The sequence below is a fragment of the Tupaia chinensis genome, unplaced genomic scaffold (genome assembly GCF_000334495.1).
Source record: "Tupaia chinensis unplaced genomic scaffold, TupChi_1.0 Scaffold000622_1, whole genome shotgun sequence".
In the NCBI taxonomy this organism is placed as follows: Eukaryota; Metazoa; Chordata; class Mammalia; order Scandentia; family Tupaiidae; genus Tupaia; species Tupaia belangeri.
The window spans coordinates 5,960,106-5,986,648 of record NW_006160142.1 but is presented as its reverse complement, the minus strand read 5'-3'; the positions used below and the strand labels follow the sequence as shown (position 1 = coordinate 5,986,648).

The 26,543-nt window shown below is 38.4% G+C and overlaps 1 protein-coding gene across 1 annotated transcript in view; it reads right to left on the bottom strand.

Annotated features, from left to right (window-relative positions):
- Positions 1–854: 854 nt before the first annotated feature.
- Positions 855–26,543, bottom strand: part of CIMIP6 (ciliary microtubule inner protein 6) — a 34,164-nt gene continuing 8,475 nt past the window's right edge. Inside the window, exons 3-5 of the mRNA XM_006159030.2 lie at positions 20,213–20,366; positions 2,600–2,715; positions 855–1,228 (exon numbers count right to left, since the gene is read on the bottom strand). Of these exons, the coding sequence (XP_006159092.2) occupies positions 1,058–1,228; positions 2,600–2,715; positions 20,213–20,366 (441 nt within the window). The 3' untranslated portion in view covers positions 855–1,057. The remainder of the gene's footprint in view (positions 1,229–2,599; positions 2,716–20,212; positions 20,367–26,543) is intronic.

Sequence of the window (26,543 nt, the reverse complement as noted above, 5' to 3'; positions counted from 1 at the left end):
TTTTTAGATTTCTGTATGCTTAATTGTATACAGAGGAGTTCTACAATTTAGAATGAGCAAAATTTAAATTTATAGAACATTATCCTTAAGTTGAAATTTAATTATAGAAATAGTAATGATGACATTGACCACTTACTGGTCAGTGTGCCTAATCTCATGCTCAGTAAACTTATAAAGTTGTTATTTTTCAGATTTTGCAGATGAGAGAATTGAAGTCTAGAGAGATTAAGTAAATCACCCCAGGTCACACAGCTCATATGAAGTATACACCCCAACCCTAAATTGTTTGATTCCAGAGTTGTAATTGGTGACTGTCTAATAGAGCCTCACCTATGTTTGTTGATTATGTTCATTTAGTGCAAAATAGAGTTTTTTGTTTAGATATAATTTGACATAGAAATAATATCTCATAGTCTCATAATCCATCACTCATTGGAAACTACTCATAATTTGGGCATATTTTGTTTTTTAATTCTTTTTCCCATTTATATAAATTGTAGGTTCTCAGGTTACTTATAACAAAGAAAGCAAATGCAAAGGCCTATAGGATGACTATAAAATCTCTGTATTCAGCCCAGTCACAGTGGCACAGGCCAGAGTGTGCCACCCTGAAATGCTAGAGTCACATGGCCAACTGAGATTCAAATACCCAAATAAGCCTAAACACCCGCAGTGCCGACAGCACCTGTGATCACCCATGATCATGGCTGGCGGAAAGGTTGAGGGAGGGGACTGCAGTGCAGTGAGGCTCTGGCATGGATGCTTGTCACTCTCGCTTTCATTCTCTCATGAAAAAAAAAAAATAGCTAAACTTAAAAAAAAATTCTCTAGATTCCAGAGATTATGTTTTTTTTTCTTGAAAATGTTTTTTGTTTGTTTGTTTGTTTGTTTTTATTGTTGGGTTGGAAGGTTGATGCCTGGTGAGAGGAGCATCTCCTACAGTCACCTGAAAGCTGCCCATAGTCTTCTCCCTCCTCTCAGGAATTGCCCCCGTGGCCTCTCTGAGGTCTTCTTCTGATACATGCATTTTAGTCTCTAACAGCTCTGGGGGGTTTTGTCAGCAGAGACCTGGTGAGATCATTCTGCTTTCCACGGAATTTCCTTTCTCTGTTTTCTTGGACTGTTCTGATGAACATGACCCTGGAGCGTTCAGTAATACTTCTGTTCCCTTAGGAACTATTGGCCTGCTCCCTGGCTTTCTCTCTCTCTGCACAAAAGTTCCATGTCTCTGGAAAAGAAAACAAAGTTGACATTAATCAGGGGAACACAAATTGCTGGAAGATGTAGTTGTGAACTAAGTTTGTGGGTCCGCTGGAGTCCTGGTGACTCAAGTATTTATCTCTCTGCCTGTTCATTGCCTGTCACCTTAATCCAAAGCTAACAGTAGCACCATAGTAATTATTGGTGATCCTTTAAAAATAATAAAATAGGGTGCACCAGAAGATGACAAAGGAAAAAAGCAGAGGGTCAAAGAAGTATCTCATCTTTCTCCACTCTTCTATCATTTGGATTGTGTAAGGCTGTTCATATCAAATTTCATTTCTTGCTCTCTAGGTTGCTATGGATACAATAAAAACCACAATTCATAGACCCAAGGATTTACGATTGCATCCCAAGTGTCTACTCGCACCAGCAAAAGGCTTAGTTATAATGAAATATGAAAGCAAACATCTTTAGTTGGAAAAGATCCAACAGTTGACTCTTACATTTCTGTTTGGTTTTGTAAACGCAAACGCATCTCCCTGCAACACACATACATTAAGCCTGTCGAAAAGTTTGTCAAGGGCAGCCCCTATGGTGCAGTGGTTAAGCATGGCAGAGAGGAATGGATCCACATGACTGACTGCAGTTCGAAATCTGGTCCTGGTGAGAATGAGCTGGCCATATGTACAAGTGCTGGATCCTGACAGGCTGGAGAAATAGAGGAAAAGGGTCGCAGTGTGACCAGACGCCACTGGAAGATGTTTTCTCTCTTCTCTCCTACCCTCTCTCGTGGGCACGCACATGCTCTACCATGCATAAACAGAAGTAAACTTTGAAAAGTGTGTTTTTAAAAGTTTATCAAACTGTATAGCTATTAAGCAAATGATTTTCAATAAACCAAATTCCAAAGACTGATTAAAAATCATGACATAATTTCTTTCTTTTTACTATGGTATATAGCTAAGATTCTATCCTAATAACTAAGTTTGTTTGCTTAAATAGACTTTTAGAAAGATGTTATGACTTAAAAAGCTTAAAGTTCTACCATAAATCTGTTCTGTCCAAAAGCATTAAATAATTCTAGGGAACCAGCAGTTAGCGTAATGGCTATGTCGCTGGACTCCCACATAGTCGACCGTGGTTCGCGTCCCAGACCCGGTGGCTTAGAACTCATGCCGGGCGCATGTGCGTGCGTGCCCAAGATCCCGAGAGGAGAATGGAGGAGAAGGGATTGTGGCGTGACCATCCCCCCTGGGGGCGATTTCTCGCTTTCTGTCTCTATGTCTCTCTCTCTGTCTGTCTGGCGAGCGTATGCGCCCTATAGCGAAAACTTCTCAATAATAATAATAATAATAATAATAATAATAATAATAATTAATTTTAAATAATGTCTCACCTTCCCCCGGACGGGCTCATTAGGTGTTTTCCTGGCATCATATTGATGTGTAAAAGAAATGCGTTCTATAAAATTGTTCTGAAGTTCTGCTGCTGCATCAGGAGAGACAAGTGGAACTAAGAGAAATAAAAGAAATTTTGTGAAGTCAGGACAAAAATTAGATTTGCATATAGAAATATCGATATTCATAATATTTATTCATGCTTTACAAAAAAATGCTAACAAAACTAAATTCTTTAAGTATGCGAGGTTACTTACATCAAAATAATGTACAGCGGGCTCACCTTTCTCCATAAAAGGAACCGAATCAAAACAACCAAATTAGTCTCACCTGTAATTATTAGTAATGTTAAAAACTAACATTAAATTAATACGATAATATTAAAAATATATTGGTTTTAAAAATCTGTTACCGAGATACTAGTAAGTTTTAGGAAAATCATAAGTACAATTTTTTTGTCATTTTATTTATTTATTTTTACTACTGCAAAACCTATGAGAAATTGTCTGTGGACTCTGTAGTCATGGCAAAGGTGACAGTCTAGAAGTCCCATGCTAACAGCGTGCCTAGCTAGCACTAATGGGATGAAGTAGAAGACTCTGTGACTGCTGAGTTGTAATTAAACACAGAATTATTTTTCAACTCACCCAATGACGGGTTCCGAAAAATCGGCAGTATATTGAACCTTTAAAGTCACTTTTAAATAATTTTTCAATGTGGGAGGTGAGTATAAAGAGAATCATTATTAGTCTCTGTAGTCCACAAATATTTACTGTAAATAACTAAAAAACTCGTGGAGGGACCAGCAGATGGCATAGTAGTTATGTTACTGGACTACCACACTGCCAACTGTAGTTCGAGTTCTGGACTTGATGGCTTGAAAATTATGCTGGGTGTGTGTGCATGCATGCCTAAGATCCTGGGAGGAGACTGGAGGAGAAGGGATTGCGGTGTGGCCATCCTCCTCCCAGGGAGTGATTTATTTCCCTCTCGCTATCTCTGTCTCGCTTCAGTGAGCACATGTGCCCTAAACCTCTTTAAAAAAAAAAAAAAAAAAAAGAACAACTCAATTTTACTTTCAGCAGATATGGTTAAAGAATCAGGGCCAAGCAGGTGGCATGGAGGTTAAGGAGACCAGGTCCCACATGGATGACAGTGCTGTTTGAGTCCTGGTGAGATCATTCTCTCAAATCCTGAGAGGAGAATGAAGGAGAGAAACTATAAATAATAACAAACAGTAAACATATGTATGCTCGTATCTCTGTGTATATGTATAAATATATGTATAGGCATGGTATGTATGAGGGTGTGTAGTGTATACACACACACACACACACACACATCAGACTAGATGGCAGCTCAGCAGTAGGACAACTGGACCCACATTGGAAGATCCCAGGTTTGCATCCTAGGACCTCCCTGTGCATGCCAGGTACACCTGCATGCCCAAGGTGCTGGCTGAGGCTGGGTGTGAACCATGGCATAAAAAGCCTGTCGAGGGTACCTGTCTCTGTCTTGCTCATGAAAGACATAGAAGGATGAACTTGAAACAAACAAAAAAAAGGAAGCAGAACAATTTCCGGTACTGTTACTGAATATTAACAAAGTTTAAAGAGCTAAAATTCTGTCAAGGGAAAAATTAATTTCTCTCTCTTAAAAGATGTGCACGTAAGAACTTAATGTGCTCCTAGCATAGCTATGGGATTATATGCAAGAAAATACTAACAGTAGTTAGTATTACTGTAGGGGGAGTGAACTGGCTGCCTGAGAATAGAAGTGAAGAAAGGTGGGTTTACTTTTTATGTGGATCCTTTTGTACTATTTGAATTTTGTACCATATGCATATATTATTTATTAAAAATAAAATACAATTTAATGGATTTTTTAAAATCACACCTTTAGGAAAGCAGATGGCATGGTGGTTAGGGTGCTGAACTCCCACATAGTCAACCACGGTTTGTGTCCCATACACCATGGCTTACTTTCTCACCTCCCCTCTCTCTCTGTCTCTCTGGTCAAATTAAAGAAGAATAATGATAATAAAAGTAATTCTTTAAAGAAAAATCACACCTTTAAAATTGGGGAGAAAACAAAAGGAAATAGGTTAGTAAATTTGCAGTTAAGTATTCATGAATTCTGTTTGTTATTCAGACACTATCTAAACTAATGTTACTTGCAGGAATAATGAATTTTCAAATATTATATATTACATAATAAAAAGATGCAATCATTTCCCAGTTAGCAGGAAAAAAATAGTTAACAGGTAACATTTTCTTGAGTACAAATCATTATCAGCTACTCATAACTCATATTCTACTTACTCATTACCTTTTTTTTTTTTTGGACTTATTAGCACATAAAGGAAAGTAGGTGGCAAGAATTTAAAAACTATGACACTGAGAATTCTTTCCATAATACATTTTTTTCACCAATTAGAGAGTATCACCTTTTTTTTTTTTTTTTTGACAAATACCATGGTCCTAGGATAAAATGAAACAACGCTGCATTTAGGCGTTATCAGTGGAGTATACAAAGTGTGGGTCTGGGAGAAGATAGACATGTTTTCCAATTCTGGCTCTACCACATTTCTTAGCTGTGTGACTTCGGAAAAAAAATCGCTTAACTTCATTAAGTCAGATTTCTCCCTTCTAAACTGAGGAAAATAAAATACTTTGCTTTCAAACTTCTGAGGATTAAGAACAATGTTTACAAAGTCTCTTGGATGCTAGAGTCAGATTATGGAGGGTCTTCACAGTTAGCAAAGGGCCAGCTCTTTTGTAACCTAACAATAAGGGATTGTAGGGTAGAAAGCATGAATGTGATGAACTATCAAAAAGCTATGAAAAAGCCAAAGGCTCTAGTGAACTAGTGTGAAGGGTTGCTGGCAGCAAGGGCTAGAAGGTCAGCAGCTGAGAATAGGTTGAGGAAGAGCTTTTTAAAATCTGCTCTTGACCTTCCCCCTCTACATTGTCTTCCAGCGGCCCCGCTTGCTCCTTCCACAGAAGCTGGAAGCAATTGCCTCGCCATCCCATTGTCAGTGGAGAAACGTCAGAACAGCACAGAAGTCCCTCCAGGAAAAGGAGCTGATGAAAATGGGTGTGTGCTGCCCCCTTGGGCATTTGTTCTTTCTCCAGTTCCCCAACAGTCAGTGCTGGTGGATTAAATTTTAAGAGAGTGCCTTCTCTCAGTAGCACCTCCTATTAAACGCTTAAGTGTGGAAGAAGTGTATTCCTGACCAGAAGACTAGCCGAGCAGAGTGACAGCAAATGGCAAAGACGAAAATCAATTTTATGGTGCCCGAAGCTCTCCAACTTGGGCTTCATTTTCTTTCTTATGTTTACCAGGAAGCACACAGACCAGATCCTGGTATTCAGCCATCACCCATGCAAGGCTGCTGGTTCTCCTAGGGGAACATGACCTCTGATAAACCAGTCAGACATCATGAAAGAAAAAAGAAATTAAACATAAAATGTGAAGCAGAATTTATTAGAACCAATATATCAAGAATTTTTAAAAAACCCTCAAAGATGTAGGAGAAGGTATTAATATAAAGTAAGGATAAGAGGTAATAAAAAAGAATCATGTAGAATGTTAGAAATAAAAAAAAATCAGTGGAAATTTTTAAAAGATGGGATAAATAACAAGATTCATAAATCTGAAAAGCAGAATGAGTGAAGCAGAATTTATTAGAACCAATATATCAAGAATTTTTAAAAAACCCTCAAAGATGTAGGAGAAGGTATTAATATAAAGTAAGGATAAGAGGTAATAAAAAAGAATCATGTAGAATGTTAGAAATAAAAAAAAATCAGTGGAAATTTTTAAAAGATGGGATAAATAACAAGATTCATAAATCTGAAAAGCAGAATGAGAAGCTCTCCCAGAAGGCAGGATAATTATAAAATATAATAATAGAATATTAATTATAAAATATAATTAATATTAATACAAATATAAAGTGAATACAAATATATATAACTAAACGAAAAGCCAAGAGACTTGGAAAGTAAAATTATAAACACCAGAATTCAGAGGAAATAAAAGAAGGAAATATTTGAAGAAATAATGATGATAAATATCCACAAATTAAAGAAAGACCAGAAACTTCAAATGTAAAGACCTCATTGAACATGGCAAGGGTATCAGGGGTAGGAGTGAGATCAGACAGTGAGGCCCAAGGCTGCAGCAGTGAGGAGGCACTTGTGTGATCCTGGGAGGGAGTGCCTCCTTGAATTTTGCACCTTCCCCTCTTAACCTCCCCTTTTCCTGTCCTCTCTATACCCCCCACTCTCATCTGAGACACTTTATAGAGAAATTTAAGATCATCTGAGACAAAAAAAAAAAATTATAAATGCTTTCAAAGAGAAGAGGTAGATTACTTACAAAGAGTTAAAAAGCAGATTATTATCAAGTTTTTGAATAACAACATTGGACATAAGATAATAACTAAGGGATATTGTTAAAATATTAAAAGAAAAAGAACTTTAAGCTTTTTAACTTTTTATATACAACCAAACTGTCATTTAATTATGAAGAAAAAAAAATTAGAAGCAGAAAAAGCCCCAGAAGACTTCTTCATAAAACAGATCTACTTTGAAAAATTCCTAGAAACAGAACTCAAAATCATAAATAAATCAAGGAGAGTGTATGTGTATGATATATAGAAGAAGATAACAAAAATTTCCTTAAAAAGAACTAAAGAACAAAAATAAGTATTATACCCACAAGAAATCAGAATTAAAATTCTACTGTTTAATAATAGTGAATATTACAAAAAGGAAAAAATTATATAATAATTACAAGGAAAAATAAAAATCTGGGCAGCAGGTAGCATAATGATTAAGGCACTGGACGCCCACATGGCTGATTGCAGTTTGCGTCCCAGACCTGGTAGCTTGCTCTCTCTGTGTCCTGCTCTGTACCTCTCTGATCAAATTAAAATAAGTACATAAATAAAGTTAAATAAAATAATTCTTTAAAAAAAAACCTTCCATTATTTGTAGGTAATATATTAGTAATTACCTGAATAGAAAAAACACTCTCTCTGGTAAGTACACACACTCTCTAACAATAAAAGATTTATTTAAAATATTATAAGTAACTATTAATAACTTCTTCTATATTCAAAGGTCCATTTCAAAATAAAAAATTTCATACTGAAACAGATTACCCTCAGCTGCCAGGTAAAAGCTCCAGCTCTTCCAATGGAGAAGCCACATGAGCAGATCACATGGGGGAAGAGGCCCGATTGTCCCAGTGTCCCACTGAGCCCAGTCCTCAGACCACCTGCTCACTGAATTCAGCCACACAAGTGGTCACTACCCAAATAGGTGAAGAACTGCCAGCTGAGCCCAGCCCAGGTTGCAGCACACTGAGCGAGTATTAATAGGACAATTGTTCTTCAGGCAACTAGATGTGGCTTTTTATATAGACATATGAAAGATAAATACTTCAGAAGGAAGTAAAACCAATGAAAAGGAATCTTTCTTTTTTAGGTTTATTTATGTATTTCTTCCCCAAGCAAGGAGAGAGAGTCTTAATGACACCATCCACCCCCACTGTTCAGCCAACTCCAGATCACGGGCAAGCATGGGCCTAATGTACTCAGGGAGGTCTAGACTTGAACCAGGGAACCTTTCTACATGAGATTGCCTCACAGAACATTGTAGTTTATCACTGTGCCACCATCGGGCCCCAAAGTGAATCACCTTTTAAATCTCAAAAGCAATAACTTTAAAAAGGATTCATTTCTTTATTGGGACTAATAAGGGGAAAGAAAAGTAATATGAGCTATAATAGGGAGAAATTCATTACTTAGATATTGCACATATTAAAATTAGATATGACTATTAAGTTCATTTATGCAAACATAGACTTTCAAAGAAACCCACGGTCATGAAGAGCACCTCAGTGTGAAAACATTAAAGAAAATACTCAAGGTCTTAGTACTTACTCTACTTAATAATTCAAATTGGACCCAAAGTAGTTACTTAAAAGAAGCCTTTGTTAGATGAGAACTACAAAAAAGTAAGTCAAAGTCCATGAAAAATGTTTGAAGTCCATTCTCTGTTTCTTGGAAACTTGATCTAATTAAAACGAGAATTTTCTAAACAAGTTGGTACCCAGCCATTTTTTATTTTATCAACAAAGTCAGGATTTATTCAGTCACAGAATCTGCTGCTTATAATGGTGAGGACTCAAGCAGTTTTACTGTGAGAAATTTTAACTTTTTTGTATCAGCTTTAAAAGCATTCACCAGTAGTATTTTTCTTAAAAGCCCCACTCTTCTCAATAGTTATTTATTTTGATCTTATATAAGATGTTATTAAAATAATAGTATAGACTTTCAAAATACAGTAAAAACATAATTTTGGTTTTTTTGGAGAGATTTTTGCTATAGGGCGCGTGCGCTCACCAGACAGAGACATTAGAGACAGAAGGTGAGAAATCACCCCCCCAGGGGGATGTCACGCCACAATCCCTTCTCCTCCATTCTTCTCTCTGGATCTTGGGCACGCACGCACATGCGCCCGGTGTGAGTTCTAAGCCACTGGGTCCAGGACGCGAACCACGGTCGACTACGTGGGAGTCCAGCGACATAACCATTACGCTAACTGCTGGTTCCCAGTAAAAACATAATTTTGACAAGAAATCTTTATGTTATACCTTGGTGCAAAAGAAGTAACATGAGTGACTGGCAGGTGGCATGGGGATTAAAGGTGCTGAATTTCCACATGGCCAACCATGGTTTGAGTCCGAGACCTAGCGGCTTGCTTTCTTGCTTTCCCTTTCTCTCTGTTTCTCTCTGGCCAAATTAAAAAATAATAATAATAACAAATAGAATTAAATAAATTTTTTTTTTTAAAAAAAGAAGCAACACGAGCTAAAACCCATTTTAGAAAATTAATTTTGCCACTATGTCTGAATTAGCAATTCAAGAGTGTTAAAATATCAAATAGTTAAAAACAACCAAAGTTTCATTTAAGATTGATCACAAAGTAAATCAGCCCTTTTCAGTTTATGAAGTTTTATTATATAAGACCAAATAAGAACACTCATTTTTACAGAGCCTCAGATATCACAGAGCATGGCCATTCGTTAACTGACCATGGGTGGCAGCCAGGAAATTGTGTGGTGGCACCAGACATAAAAGGCTCTTTACTGTCAGCACAAGATAACATTGCTGGGATGCCACAGACTAGGCGTAATTAAGTGGGCCGATGGAAGAGAATGACCAGGAGATAACTTCTAATTGGTATCAGTGCATGTTAATATGCACTTTGTAATGTTTATATACATGTACGAAAGATCTAGCACATACACTCTAGTTTGTACACTTATTTTTAACTGTTACATTGAAACCTTTTCTTTGTGGGCTGGCCCCATGGTGCAGTGGTTAAGCCCTGCACATAGGGAGCTGGATCCCAGATGGCCAACTGCAGGTCAAATCCTGGCCCTGGCAGCCTGAAAAATATGCCAGGCACTCACGTGTGACTGCTCAAAATCTTAGTAAGATGAAGACATGGAGAGCTAAGTGTGGTGGCATGACCATGTCTCCTGTGTTCTCTCTCCTTTTCTCTTTTGAGCACATATGCCCCTGGCAATAAGACAGTACTACTAATAACATTTTTTTTCTTTTTAAATAATTTCCATCTATTATTGAAACATCACCTAAAATATAAGTAAGTTCCAGACCTTTGTTTTATTGTGTGTATTAGTTTAAATTACATTATGAATTTAAATAATCTGTTGAATAATGTGTAATTATCATTCTACTAATAAGTATTTGTTAAATCTGGGTATTACAGTAGGCCTAGGACACAATAATGAACTTAGCAATAAGATGTACCAACAAAAGAACGTTAAGAAACAGACACACACACACACACACACACACACACGCCAGGTTCCCAAAGCTAAATTCCAACTTAACACCTAACCTGTACAATGATGTAATGAATAGAAATAGAACCATTTATTGTCTATTATGTACTGAATATTGTACATGTTATTTACATTATTTTTATAACAGTACTGTAAAATAGGAATTATTGCCATTTCATAAATTGAATAAAACAATATGATGAAATTTAAATAATGGGCACAGGATCAAACAACACTAATGATCTAACCAATATTTAATTCCAAGGGAAGTGTTGATTGTGACAGTTATTGTGATTTCCCATTAAACATGGTAGAGTCAACATGTGCATTTCTCCCATTCTTTCCCCAACCCCAGTATAATGACAGTAAAGAAATTAAAGGGGCTTAAGTCCAGGCCTGCCAGTGGCATGGTGGTTGAGATGGCTGGATCCCACATGGTCGACTGCACTGTTCAAGTCCCCAGCCAGAGGCTTGAAAAACATGCCAGGTGCATGTAGGTACTCAGAATCCTTAGAGGAGAAGGGATAATGGAATGACCATCTCCATCCCCCCAAGAGGGGTGCTTTCTCTCTCTTGCACATGTGAGATTGCACATGCCCTTTAGCAAATTAAGAAAGAAAAAAAGGCTTAAGGAAAAAAGGTCTAAGGAAAAAAAACAACTAACTGAAAGTGGAGATGTTAGCAAATTTGGAAGCTGGAAAGGATAGGTAAGTTGCGACCGACTTGAGTAGATCACAGAAAGCCGTCGGCCTAGTGCTTGTGGGGATGAGGGTGAGGCAAACATCCAGCCAGTTTATGCCACAGCATTCTGGTAAGGCTATAGAATCTGGAGACACAGACAGCTCTTAGGCAGGGAGCATGGGGCAGTGGTACAAGGTGAAGTTGCAAATAGAGGACTGAACGAGAAACTCCTGGATTTCTTGTCCTCTATCCCAGGCAGGGGCTTGGAGGATTCCTCATGAGAAAAATGACTGGCTTAGCAGAACACAGCTACTGACCCTGAATGTGGGGCATCCCTTATGAAATGGCTGGACTCTGCCTGTTTAACCTAAAATAAAGTTATCTCTAGTCTCATCTTCCACTAGTCTTCCACATTCCTTCAACTAGTGTGGAAGCAACTGCTCCTTATGCAAAAAGAACTGGTTGATTAACCAAAAAGTTGGAAATCATTTATCACATTTGCTATAGGATGCATACATTCGTGAGAGGAATCCCCCCCTGAAGGGGATGGCCATGGTACAATCCCTTCTCAGTTCTTCTCTCAGGATTTTAGACACGCATACACAAGCACACAGTGTGTTTTTAAGCTGCTGAATCTGGAACTCAAACTGTGCAGTTGGTGATGTAGGATCCAGTTACCTTAACCATGTCACGTGGCTGGGCCTCTTCAAATTTTTATTGAAGCCGTTTTTTTTTTTCTTTGAGGAAAATAACCACCAATTAGAATTCCACTCTGTGTTTCTTGCACAAACCATACCTCTACTGCATCCTTTCCAATTCCTGTTTCTTTAATATGGAACAAAGATATAAAGATCCATTTAAAGCAACATGAGTGCAGAATCCTTCATTATTTAAAAAAATTCACTCCAGCTCCTCTTTTAGAATTATTTCGCCCATTCTAGTTAGCATATTTTTTAAGTTAGTGATTAACTTTTTTTAAGAGAGACTTTTGCTTTAGAGCACGTGTGCTTGCTAGAGAGAGAAAGAGAGACAGAAAGGGAGAAATCACATACACACACACACACACACACACACACACACACACACACACCAGGGGACATGGCCACACTGCAATCACGGCAATCCCTTCTCCTCCATTCTCCTCTCAGGATTTTGGGCATGCACACACACGTGCCTGGTGCAAATTTATTATTTTTTTGCAATAAATATTTATTTTCTTCTACAAGCCTCTATATACCGTCTGTACCATAAAAAGAGACTGTGTCTTTATAGGAGGTGATATTTAACTGGCAAGTCATGTTATTTTCTTCATTGAGCTACTACTATTCTTTTGTAAAATTATTTGTTACAATTATAACTATAAGAAGCAGTAAGGGTAACTTAATAACAAAATCTACCCTTGTTACTGTTTTGGCTTTCAAACCTCCATTCTCCACAATTCTGAGATCCAGTTTGCCATCATCCCGACTTCCTATAGCTTTTAGTACTTGCAAAAGAATATCTTGTAAATTTTGATAAAGAGATTTTTCAGTATAGTCCAGTAACTTCACTGTTTCCATGTATTTAGCAATTTCACCTGGCTTGTTTTTCTCAGGGAAACATTTTTCCATCAAACCTGCCCCATTTTCCTATCTAATTTTGGAATCTCTAACATAGTTAGGATCTTTTGTGTGTGTGTGTGTGTGCATCACTGCTGACTGAATTCTTATCAGCGAGATAAATACCACCAAAGCCACCTTGGCCAATGGCTAATCCAAGTTTCCATTCTTCTTTTGCTATGTCAGTTATTATCTCCCCAAGCTGCAAACTGTTCTGCAAGACCTCTCCTTGCAGGGCTAGGTCTTCCAGCTTGAGCTTCTTTTACATGAGGCATTTTCGCCCAAGCCACAGACTGCTTGCCTTCTGCCTAGTACCAGCTTCCTGCCACTTTTTTGGGGGTGTGAATTTTAAGCCACGGAGTCCGGGACTTGAATTGGGTTGGCTCTGTAGAGTCCAGCAATGCAACCATTATGCCATCTGTTGGTCCTAGTGATTAACTTTTTATCAAGTCATTGGCCATTAAACTTTGAATGTTTCATAGAAACTGTTTTTTTCTCATCCCCAGATTTTAGTATATTATCAAGGATGGAACTTTGTAATAAAAATATAGAAATAAAGTAATAAGCTGGTTTGAAAACAAGCACAACTTTCAGAGAGCATCTCGGCCTCTTTGGTCTGAGTTACATGCCACTCCTCTAAATCCTCATATTATAAGCAGAAGATAAAGTGGGTAAACTTGGCAGGTCAAACAGGGCTGTGTAGGCCATGGTGAGGAATTTGAATCTTATTCTCTGAACAGAGAGATGTAACTGGAGGACCTAAAGGAGGAGAGTCATTTGTGTATTTAAAAGAAGCTTCTGGCAATGGTGTGAAAAACACCGTGGGGAAGGAAGAAAGCCAAGAGTCATTTGTGTTTTTAAAAGATGCTTCTGGCAATGATGTGAAAAACACCGTGGGGAAGGAAGAAAGCCAGCAGGGTAATAGTGCTGCACTATGTTAGTTATGATGAAGATAGAAAGGTATAGGCTTGGGATGTATCTTGGAGAGATATTTTGAAGATATTTCGTCAGGATTTGCTGATGGATTGAATGTAGAGGGGAAGGACTTCTAGATTATCAAAACTTGAGCAGTGGAGAAATGGAGGTGGCATTCCTTGAGATGGGGAAGGCTGGTGGGGTGATAGGTTTGGATGTGAAATGAAATGTTCTAGTCTAGCCATGTCAGGTTTGAAAAGGAGACTGGCTGCCCAAGAGATGATAGGTAAGTATTCGGATATGGGAGCTGGAAGCTCGGTGAAGAGGCCATGGCTAGAGAGAAATATCTGGTTCTTATGTAGTTCCTTTGACCTTAGGTTTCTGTTACTTGTTTTATTCACATTGAGTAGTATTTCTTGATTGTCCGTATGTTAAATAATATTAGCAAATCTCTCTTCTACTTCCCATCTTATATCTACTTTGTCCTTACTTTTCTTATACATCTGTCAGGTAACCTTTTTAAAACTTTCCATATTGGATCTACAGGTTGATCCTAAAAGTTGAAAACTACTAAATAGCATTTCTAATATTACATAATCACATGTATTTTAATGGCCAAGTATTGTGCCAGGACTTCATTTTCCTCCAGTAGGTGCAATGTTCAGCTGGAGGGAAAAAAAAGGAGGGAGACCAGCAGATGGTGTAATGTGGTCACTAGACTCCCACATAGTCAACCATGGTTCAAGTCCCAGACCTGATGGCTTGACACTTACGCCAGATGCATGTGTGTGCCTGTCCCAAATCCCAAGAGAATGGAAGAGAAGGGATTGTGGTGTGGCCAACCCCCTTGGGGGATGATTTATCACTTTCTGTCTCTCTTTCTCTCTGTCTCTTTAGCGAGCACATGTGCCTTATAGCAAAAATATCTCTTAAAAAACACTATAGTATTCATGCCAAATAAATCTTTACTAGGTTAAAAATTATTTCCAATGGGGTAAAAATATTTCTGAGAGCTTTAAAGTCATTAACTCCATTGAGCCGTTATATCCTATTGGGCTCTCTTCTTTAGATGGTGATTTGTTTTTCTTTCCTTTTATGGACACTTTTGGAAGCTCCTCTTTAGGACTGTTGTCTTATAACTTCATAATGATGTGTAGGTGTGTGTATTTTCCCCCCTTATACTTGTAAGTCTTTAGACTCTTCTAATACCTTTTATTAGGTTGTTGGGAAAGTCATGACATTTTTCTATGCAAAAATGCATCATGACTTTCCTGACTACCCAATATATAGGGAAGCTTTCTTATTTTAGAAGCTGTGTGTAGTATTGGATCTGAGTACAGGTACTGGAGTCAGGCTACCTGGGCTCAAAAACCAATTATTTGTATCGTAATCTTGGACAAGTTATTTAAACTGTTTGCTTTTGAAGGAGTTCAGAAAATGCCACCTCAAAATAGACTGCCCTGACATATTGACTATATTGAGTTAAAGGTGCTTGAAAAACAACAGATCCAAGAAAAATATCTTGACCTTCCTTCTTTTTCTTAAAAGCAGGAGATGAAATTCTCCCATGGAAGATCTCCTCCCTGTCCCCAGAAGTATCATTCTTATCGTCAAACACAGGAACCCTGTATTAACAAACCTAATTAAACTAACCTTATCTCGCTAATGACTTCTCCAGCGAATCAGCTTCCCTAACCCAAGTTCCTTGGCCTTGTCACATTTTTACAATTTAGTACTTTCTAACTCGATCTTCATTTCCTTATAAAAGCTTTGGTGTTAAATAAAACTTATTCGAAACAAAGTTGTATGTTTTTTTCCAGTTGTTCTTTGTATCAATATATTTCAAGTCTAGTCAAAAACTCCTGGGGTGGGGGCGGGGGAGAGCAGCAGGTGGTATGGTAGTTAAGGCCCTGGATCCCACATAGCCAACTCAGTGGTTCAAGTTCTGAACCCAGAGACTTGAAAATTATGGCAAGAGTGTATATGCATGTGTCCAACATCCCAAGAGGAGAGTGGAAGAGAAAAGATTGCAGATTTCTCAGTTTCTGTCTTTCTGTCTCTCTCTATTTCTGGTGAGCACATGCACACTACAAAGAAAAAAAAAAAGGAAAAGAAAAAGAAAAATTAATTTGGGGGATGTTGACTTCATGGCCTGGTGATTAATGGAGCAGGATCCCACATGGCCAACCAGCCTCCACACTTTTCTCAAATATTTGTTTTTGTACAGTTCTAATCTTTAGTTTTCCACCCATAATTACGAACAGGATGGGATCAGCTTGATTTACCAAAATAACTGACAGAGTAGTTGCCATCTGCCTAAGACCCTGGGCTCAAACAGTCTTCATGTTGGGAGAGGATAGAGAGCTTGTGAATGGAGCCATATTTGAGTGACTAACCCTGTTTCCCTCTTTCCACCCTTCATTCTCACCTCTGCTATGCTTCATCGGGTAGAGTGGCTCTTCATTGCATCTCCTAGGTGTTGCTTCTTTGCTTGTCCTTTATCCATCACTAGGTTTCCATTCTGGGCCACATTCCAGAAAGTACTTCCTCCATTCTCTTACTATTATAGGTTTATGGCTTCGCTCCTATTTAATAGTCTTGGGAGGCAGAAAATTTAGGTATCTGTGCCCTCTTTACTATCCTGAGTCAAAAGAAGAAACTCAAATTGTTTCTAAAGGCAAGGGCCTTGTTACAGATTGTGTAATAATTAGCCTTCTTCATTAACTACCTCCTTGGAGGTGGAACTCATGCTGAATATGACCGTTTTCTAGTGTCCTGACCTTCATTTAGCTGCCTTTTGAATCATTAACTAGACTGACCAGTCACAGAGGCTGGAAGGCTAAAATGAAGTGACAGACTCCTGATCTCTGAACTCAATCCTATGGGTGGCTCTGCAGTGCAGCAGTCCTGTACTGCTCATGGGAAGCCAGATCCCGCGTGGCCACCATGGTTTGATCCCTGGTATTATCAGCCTCAAACATACCAGCCACATGTGTGAGTGCCCACGATTCATAAGCTGGAAGACTAGAGGGAGGGGGTTGTGGTGTGAGTACACCTTGTGTGGGGTGCTCATCTCTCTCTCTCTCTCTCTCTCACTTTCACATGCATGCACTTTGTGATGTCTCAAGAGAGAAAGTTTTTTATAAAAAGGGTGATTTTTAGAAAAAAAGTAAAAGCAGTCCTTTGTTGTCTACTGTCATGTGTTTTGGTAGCTTATTTAAAGTTTAGCTTATGAGATTTCGTGGAGGCTGAGGACCAGAGTGGGTCCTCAGTGAATGTGTATTGGTTTGGATTTGATCCTGCACTTGCTTAAGACTTGCTGAATCCTACTTGGGAGGTAGAAGGGACTAGAATGTAAGTTAAACAGAACTTGAATAAAATGTGTCTTAATTTATTATAATCACATTGTCAGGTAAAGTCGATTTTGGATCTGAAACTATTTCATTTAATAGACTCTTTAACACTTATTTCCTAAGTTATGTTTTGTGAGATGCCAGTAAGATGATCTAAAATAAGGGTGAGATGATCAATAAGTGAGGGAAACAGTATTATTTACTCTCCCCTTCATGTAAATCCATCGCCCCTATGTTTTGAATTAGGATTTTTAAAAGCTATATTGAGTTAAAGGTGCTTGAAAAACAACAGATCCAAGAAAAATATCTTGACCTTCCTTCTTTTTCTTAAAAGCAGGAGATGAAATTCTCCCATGGAAGATCTCCTCCCTGTCCCCAGAAGTATCATTCTTATCGTCAAACACAGGAACCCTGTATTAACAAACCTAATTAAACTAACCTTATCTCGCTAATGACTTCTCCAGCGAATCAGCTTCCCTAACCCAAGTTCCTTGGCCTTGTCACATTTTTACAATTTAGTACTTTCTAACTCGATCTTCATTTCCTTATAAAAGCTTTGGTGTTAAATAAAACTTATTCGAAACAAAGTTGTATGTTTTTTTCCAGTTGTTCTTTGTATCAATATATTTCAAGTCTAGTCAAAAACTCCTGGGGTGGGGGCGGGGGAGAGCAGCAGGTGGTATGGTAGTTAAGGCCCTGGATCCCACATAGCCAACTCAGTGGTTCAAGTTCTGAACCCAGAGGCTTGAAAATTATGGCAAGAGTGTATATGCATGTGTCCAACATCCCAAGAGGAGAGTGGAAGAGAAAAGATTGCAGATTTCTCAGTTTCTGTCTTTCTGTCTCTCTCTATTTCTGGTGAGCACATGCACACTACAAAGAAAAAAAAAAAGGAAAAGAAAAAGAAAAATTAATTTGGGGGATGTTGACTTCATGGCCTGGTGATTAATGGAGCAGGATCCCACATGGCCAACCAGCCTCCACACTTTTCTCAAATATTTGTTTTTGTACAGTTCTAATCTTTAGTTTTCCACCCATAATTACGAACAGGATGGGATCAGCTTGATTTACCAAAATAACTGACAGAGTAGTTGCCATCTGCCTAAGACCCTGGGCTCAAACAGTCTTCATGTTGGGAGAGGATAGAGAGCTTGTGAATGGAGCCATATTTGAGTGACAGACTTTCTTGTAACCCTGTTTCCCTCTTTCCACTCTTCATTCTCACCTCTGCTATGCTTCATCGGGTAGAGTGGCTCTTCATTGCATCTCCTAGGTGTTGCTTCTTTGCTTGTCCTTTATCCATCACTAGGTTTCCATTCTGGGCCACATTCCAGAAAGTACTTCCTCCATTCTCTTACTATTATAGGTTTATGGCTTCGCTCCTATTTAATAGTCTTGGGAGGCAGAAAATTTAGGTATCTGTGCCCTCTTTACTATCCTGAGTCAAAAGAAGAAACTCAAATTGTTTCTAAAGGCAAGGGCCTTGTTACAGATTGTGTAATAATTAGCCTTCTTCATTAACTACCTCCTTGGAGGTGGAACTCATGCTGAATATGACCGTTTTCTAGTGTCCTGACCTTCATTTAGCTGCCTTTTGAATCATTAACTAGACTGACCAGTCACAGAGGCTGGAAGGCTAAAATGAAGTGACAGACTCCTGATCTCTGAACTCAATCCTATGGGTGGCTCTGCAGTGCAGCAGTCCTGTACTGCTCATGGGAAGCCAGATCCCGCGTGGCCACCATGGTTTGATCCCTGGTATTATCAGCCTCAAACATACCAGCCACATGTGTGAGTGCCCACGATTCATAAGCTGGAAGACTAGAGGGAGGGGGTTGTGGTGTGAGTACACCTTGTGTGGGGTGCTCATCTCTCTCTCTCTCTCTCTCTCACTTTCACATGCATGCACTTTGTGATGTCTCAAGAGAGAAAGTTTTTTATAAAAAGGGTGATTTTTAGAAAAAAAGTAAAAGCAGTCCTTTGTTGTCTACTGTCATGTGTTTTGGTAGCTTATTTAAAGTTTAGCTTATGAGATTTCGTGGAGGCTGAGGACCAGAGTGGGTCCTCAGTGAATGTGTATTGGTTTGGATTTGATCCTGCACTTGCTTAAGACTTGCTGAATCCTACTTGGGAGGTAGAAGGGACTAGAATGTAAGTTAAACAGAACTTGAATAAAATGTGTCTTAATTTATTATAATCACATTGTCAGGTAAAGTCGATTTTGGATCTGAAACTATTTCATTTAATAGACTCTTTAACACTTATTTCCTAAGTTATGTTTTGTGAGATGCCAGTAAGATGATCTAAAATAAGGGTGAGATGATCAATAAGTGAGGGAAACAGTATTATTTACTCTCCCCTTCATGTAAATCCATCGCCCCTATGTTTTGAATTAGGATTTTTAAAAGTTTAAAGTAGTAGGGCCAGTCTACTGTTGGTGGTGTGGTGGTTGAGGTGGCTGGATTCCATATGGCCGACTGCATGGTTCCAGTCCCAGACTCTGACTCAGTATATTAAGAAGCATAGCAGGCATGAGTGTATGCCCAAGAATCCTGGAGGAAAGGAGCGATAGAGAAGGGATTGCAGTGTAATCCTTCCCCATGGGGGTGTTTTCTCCTTTTCCCCTCTCTCTCTCTTTCTGTCTCTCTCTGGCAAGTGCACATGTCCTCTGGCCAAAAAATAAAATTAAAATGTAAAAAAAATATTAACTTTTAAAATTTATTTTTGCAAAAGTTATTCCATCATTGCCTCTTGTTTTTCATTTGGTTGGATTTTTTTTTTTTCTTTTTTAAGCAGCATCGACAAACATACTAAAAACTACTATCCTCAGAGTGTACTTTGGGAAATACTGCCATTTAGTACCAACTACTATTTTAGTAGTTATAACTCTAAAAACTTTGTGGCAGTAATGATGAGTAGCATGCTACTTAGTTTCTGACTTTGTGGCTAATATTATTAACGATTAGAAAAAAATCTCATTATGCTATATTGAACGTGTTTGCAGAGAAGCTGCCCACTGAAAAGGAATAATGAACAAACTTGTCAAGGAGTGTACTCACTGTGTAAATATTTTCAACTCTACAGAAGTAATTTTCTCAGGTAGTGTCAGCATATCTAATACATCGGAATTTAATAGTAACCAGAGATAACACAAAAGAGATATTACCACTGCTCACCTTACCTATTCCACAAGAAGGTTTTTGCATCCTGCTATGTTTAACTGGTGAAACCAATGGACACGTTGGTTTTTGGAAATCACTCCTCTGGGTGCTCTTAGTGTCATAAGGTGGTTGAAAGGCATATTCCAGTACTCTACTGTGTGGCCACCAGTCACCCTTTATAGAAAAAAATTAGAAACACAAATTGAATACTGAAGGATATTTTCATGCATTGTTTGATGTCTATGAATGTTTAATAATTAAACTTGGATATTATATCTAGCAATAATACCTTTTCTCAAAGATAGTACTTTTTTTTTTTATTTTTGGAGAGGTTTTTTGCTATAGGGCGCATGCGCTCCCCAGAAAGAGAGAGACAGAAAGCGAGAAATCACCCCTTGGGGGGGGTGGCCATACCATAATCCCTTCTCCTCCATTCTCTTCTTGGGCACACATGCACATGTGCCTGGTGTGAGTTTAAGCCACCGGGTCTGGGACTCAAATCGTGGTCAACTACATGGGAGTCCAGTGACATAGCCATTACGCTAACTGCTGGTCCCAAACATTTTAAATTATTTTGACCATGAAACAAAATTTGTGTACTTTGAACCATCAAAAAGCAAAGTGGGTTCTTCTACTTGTGACATCATGTCAGTGTTTAAAAGTTTCAGGTTTTGGAGCATTTCAGATTTCAGATTTTTTTGATTAGGACTGCTCAGCCTCTACATGTAGTGCACTCAGTTATGGTTCTTTTTTATTGTTTTCTATTTCATTTCACAATGCTGATTGTAACTCACATTGATTTAATAATTCACTAATGACTTAGTTTGAAAAAACTCTGTCCTAAGAAGAAACATTTCCAGTGTCTTTTTTTAGATTTTTTTTTTCTGTAAGGATCGTGTGCTTGCCAGAGAGACACAGAGAGAGAAAGTGTGAAAACATCCCCTGGAGGGATGACCATGCTGCAATCCCTCCTCCTCCCCTCCCCTCCTAGGATTTTGGGCATGCACACGCACTCTCCTGGTGTATTTCAAGCCACTGGGTCCAGAGCTCAAACTGCGATCAGGCGTGTGGGAGTTTAGCACCTTAACCGCTCTACCACCTGCTGGCCCATCACTACATTTTTTTATAGTAAATCTCAAGTACTCAAGAAGAACTGATCGTTTCTTCAATAGCACAGATGATAATCTGATTACTTCGAAGTTGAGAAAGTAGTGAAGGGAACTGTTACTCAAGTAAATGCTGGTCAAAAATAACAGCAAACTCTGATCAGGTGGATGTAAGAGAACCTTGGGGGAAGACAATCATGACATCTAGGAATTCTTGGATATAATTAGGAATTAAATTCATCTTGGTATAATCCAACACCTTGGACTTTAAGGAAACACATCTGCCTTTAAAAGATCAGCTATGATTCTGTACTCAAATACCTATAAATTATGGTTCAAGGAGGATCACTATAGGATTTGAGCAAGTAAAATTCTGGCAACGTGATGGGCTATTTTGATTTTAAAAAGCACTCTAAGGAACCTACATGGCTGCATGGGGAGTCAGGTCTCAAATGAGCCTAGTTTCTAAAAAGACAGGCATGTGTAAAGGAGGTACACAGGGATCAGATGGAGTAGTGTAAATCAACACTTTGTGAGGCAATCCCACGTGGGAAGTTTTCTGGTTCAACTCCAGAGACCTCCCTAACTGCATCACATATGCTTATTATAATCCAGGACTGGCCAAGTCAGGGGGCAGAGGAAGTCACAGTGTCAAGACCCTGTCAGGGGTGCACTCTCCCTCTTCTCTGTTTCTGTCTGTCTTACTTTCATGGAGTAAATAAATAAAGTTTTAAAGAGAGAGATTCATGATATCAAATTCAAACAAAAAAATGTAGTGGAGTCAACTTGTCACAAGATTGTCAGGAAGTTTAGAAATAGAAGAAACTCATGACATATGTCAAAAGACAACAAAAATAGGGTGAGGGATGTGTTTTGTAGTAAAAGGTCAAGGGAAGACTAACAATTTGTTTGGAACTGAAAGTAATAACTACTCAGCAATTGATTCTTTGTTAAGAGAATATATCTTCAAACTGAAGAAGGTGGGATGAACAAGTACCAAAGAGGTAATTAAACCTAGAATATTTTATGAGAACATTAGATCTCACTTGGTTACATTCAGTGAGTGCCAGCTTTTAGGCCAAAGGCATGTTGGTAATGGGGTAAATGGGTAATGGAATAATGGGTCATCATAACCAACAGTACTTTCTGCAGAGATCACGGAAATTAATGGACTAGGGAATTTTGGAGACTAGGAGAGATCAGCTAATGCCTCACTTTTCAGAATGGGCTAAAAGGTGAGTTTTAAAAATTAGAGTTACTTGATATAAATCCTAGGAGCATTCTAGAACAGATTACTAAACAGATGTGTCTTCTCATGATCTGGCTGAACAGAGTCACACCTCACGTAGTAAGAGTGCTTGCTGCTGGTGGCCCTCCTCCACTCCACTGCACAATGATGACAGTGCTTAGTATGCCCCATGATCTAGGATTCAAGGGCCTTATCTCACTTTTTCTCACAATTCTACCAGGTAGGCTCATATGCTTCACAGCTGAGAAAACTGCCAGATTAAGCAGCTTCCCCAAGGCATGTATCAGTAGCAGGCAGCAGAGCTGTCCCAGTGCAGATTTTGCCAATCTCTGCATGTCCTTAAGTCTGTGCTTTGGTGTTATTTCATATCTGCTGTGGAATGCAAAACCAGATAAGCATAAACTTAAATTATTTCAAAAGTGAAAATAAACTCTTTAAGTATCCCGAGAAAGCTCTTCCATGATAAGGTTGTGAAGTGTACAGTTTATACCTTCTATTTTTATTGACCAGAAAATTATCTTCCTAATAGCCAACTTACTGGAAAAGTCATGGATAAGCGAATCACTAGGACTATGCCAGTGGACTTTGATTTTTTCTTAAAGAATAGTGTAATGAAAAAGCTACCCGTATAACAGAGAAACCTGTTTACCTTTCAAGCAAACTTCTTTTGAATTGAGAATTTTACCAAAATGGTCTCTCTAGTTTCACCAATATAAAGGAAATAATGAACTTTTGTTTTTCCTAAAGTGTTATTGGCAACTTTAAGACCCTATAATTGATGAAAATAGTCTGATGAAATGTTATAAATTAGATGTGTCTTTCACTTCAGGCACATGAAATCCTATAGTTCAAAAAATGTTTTTATTTGTCCTATTTCTGGGTAGTCTTTCTTCCCTGAGGGTAGAAGAGCATGACTTGGAAAGTGTGAAAGTATGGGTTGCTCCTGGAAGAGTGAGAGCGTGTATGTGCACATACACTTGTGCATGGCTTTTTGGTCCAAGTATTTGCTCATAAGAGATTATGAGACTGAAGAGATAGGTGAAAGTTTTTTGTTTTGTTTTGTTTTTAACCTTAACTGAAGGGAAAAACTTTAAAAATAAATAAATAATACCACTCTGTGTACCATCACTCCATAGATTGTGAAAGGTTGACATCGAGTTATTTATGACAAAACCATCCAAACCAGAAAAAGTCACCTAGTGTGATGGCTTTATCTAGGCCTTGGGAAGCCAGACTTGAAAATTGTGAAGGTTTTACCTAAGGAAAAGGTTGTTTCCAATTTGAAACTTTGAACCCAGAGAAAAGAAGAAATCCTCCCATCCAATCGCAGGCATGTCTATTTCTCTGGCACAGATGAGAGTCACTCGAGCTCCAGAGTTGGGTGGTTGCCTAGTTATTCCTGATGCCAGGCCTTCCACAATGCCTGGTCCATTAGGTCCAATGGCTGTTGCCTTGTGGGCTCCTGAACCTCCTATACAGGCTGCCATAAGGCAATCTCTGTATTTTACTTATGTTATATCTAAGCCTTCAGAAACGTTTTGGTAAACATTAGCTATTTCCCATTCTCTGGGAAACAAGGAAGAATTGTCAGGAGAGAAGTGATAAAAGCAAGTGGCACACCCTGGAGAAACCAGGTAAGAATGCAAGAGTGGTAAGCTGTGCTCCACGCAGCAGCCATAGCAGCCTGGCCAAGGTGGCTGGAGGGGGCGTTTGTCACCTGTGGAACATGAAATCATGCTCTGGAGACTCCCAAGGAATAAGGACTTTGAGCAATACCTCACATGTAAACCATTGCATTTAATAGTAGAGCTCAATAGCTTTTTAAAAATTAAAGTACTATTAAAAACAGCAGGGTGATCAGGTCATGCTAGTTACATTATACCTAAGGTTCAGATCTATTTTGCTATAGATACCAGAACTGCATTTAAGCAATTTATAATGTCACCTATAGCAGCCAGTTATTCCTAAACTGTTCTGTAGGACACTAGATCTATAGTATATTAGTAGAAGTCAACACAAAAGAGGTTTTCCATAGTTAAATAAATTTGGATAACAGTGAGATAGGAAAAGTTAAACAAGTTTATCACTGAATTTCTCAGAATCTGTATGTAAGTGTGAATTGTAATTTCTAAGAAGGGTATATAGCAATATAGCTTTTCCAAAACATAATCAGCTTTGGAACTTCATTTTATTGAACACAGAAGCAATCACTTACACAGTCTGCCTAAGGACATAAAACTGGGGCTGCTGGGGCCAGCAGATGGTGTGGTTAAGGGGCTGGACTCCCACACGGCCAACTGTGGTTTAAGTCCCAGATCTGGCAGCTTGCTTTCTCACTTTCCCTTTCTGTCTCTCTGTCAAATTAAAAAATAAATAATAACAAATAAATAAAAATATTTTTTTTAAAAAATTGGGGCTGCTAAAAACACCACATCTTAGCTCAGACGCTTCCAATGAAAACTAATTTGGTCGTCTTGTATTTTTAAATATTGGTACTCTTAAAAAGATTATACTAAGTTGGTATTTTCCAAAGTGCACTTTTCAGAGCACTAGCCCTTACCTCCCCCTCCCTTCCATGCCAACCCTTACTAGCATCTAATATTTTAATACACCTCACTTATTTATTTCCCTACTAGAATGTAAATAACATAAGGGCAAGATTTTTTTTTTTTCATTTGTTTTGTTCACTGCTGTAGGCCTAGTGTCTAAAATAGGACCTGACAAAAATATCTATTTTAATCCTCATAAAAATCCTTTAAGAGAGATTACTGTCCTTATTGAGATAAAGAAACCAAAGCTTAGAAAGCGTAAGGACTTGCCCAAAGTCACACGGCAAATGTGTAGCAACAGTAATATATATAACAATATGGAGAACTTGCAAATGCATTATTTTGAGATAAAGTATATATATTCCAAAAGCTATTTACCATATAATTCCATTTATCTATCTTTCTAGAAAAAGCAAAACTATAGAAAACATTAGTGGTTCCAAGGGCTGGGGTAGTAAATGAAAATAACCACCAAAGGACATGGTGGAACTTTCGGAGTGATGGAACTGTTCCATAGCTTGACTGTGGTGGCATAACTTGACCCTTGCTAAAACTCATGGAATTGTACACTGAAGAGGTGACTTTCACTGTATGAATGTGGTAGGCTCCTCAAATACTTATGTCTTAACCCCCAAACCTGTGAATATGCTGTGTTACATAGCCGAGGGACTTGGTGGATATAATTAAGTTAAGGGTTTTGAGATGGGGAAATTATCTTGGATTATTTTGATGGGCCCAATGTCATCACAAACATCTTCATAAGAGACAGGTAAGAAGGTTAAAGAGAGATGTGAAGATGTACTGCTGGAAGAGGCCAGTGAAGGCAGGCCACTCTAGAAGCTGGGAAAGGCAAGAAGATGGTTTCACTTAGAGCCTGCAGAAGGACCCTGGCCTGGTAACAGCCAGAGACTTGTTTTGGATTTCTGCACTCCAGAACTATGAGAGAATAAATTTGTGTTGCTTTAAGCCAGCATTTAAGCTTGTGGTAATGTGTAACAGCAACAATAGAAAAAGTAGTACTATATATTATACCTCAGCAAACATGACTTTAAAAAATAAGTAAATAAGGGGTCGAGATTCCTCATGGCTCTTGCGAACTAGGTATTTCAGGGCACATGAGAAATGAAGATTTTCTACTGATAATTCAGCCTCCAGCAAACAAGCTAGCATGGCAGGAGAGGCCAGGCCTTCAGAAGAAGATTCCTCATGGCTCCTGTGAACTAGACTGAACTTCAAGAATTTGAAAGAAACACAGCATCCATCAGATGACAAGAAATCACCGCCAGATCACAAGAAATATGGGAAAGCAAGAAAATACCTCTCCTCCAAGAGAAAAGAGTAACTCTTCTTCATCCACAAGCAGTTTGGTGAAAATCATGGAAATGTCTAATAAGGAATTTAGAGCATTCATAATGTTGAAGCTAACAGAGATGGAAGAGAAGAGAGA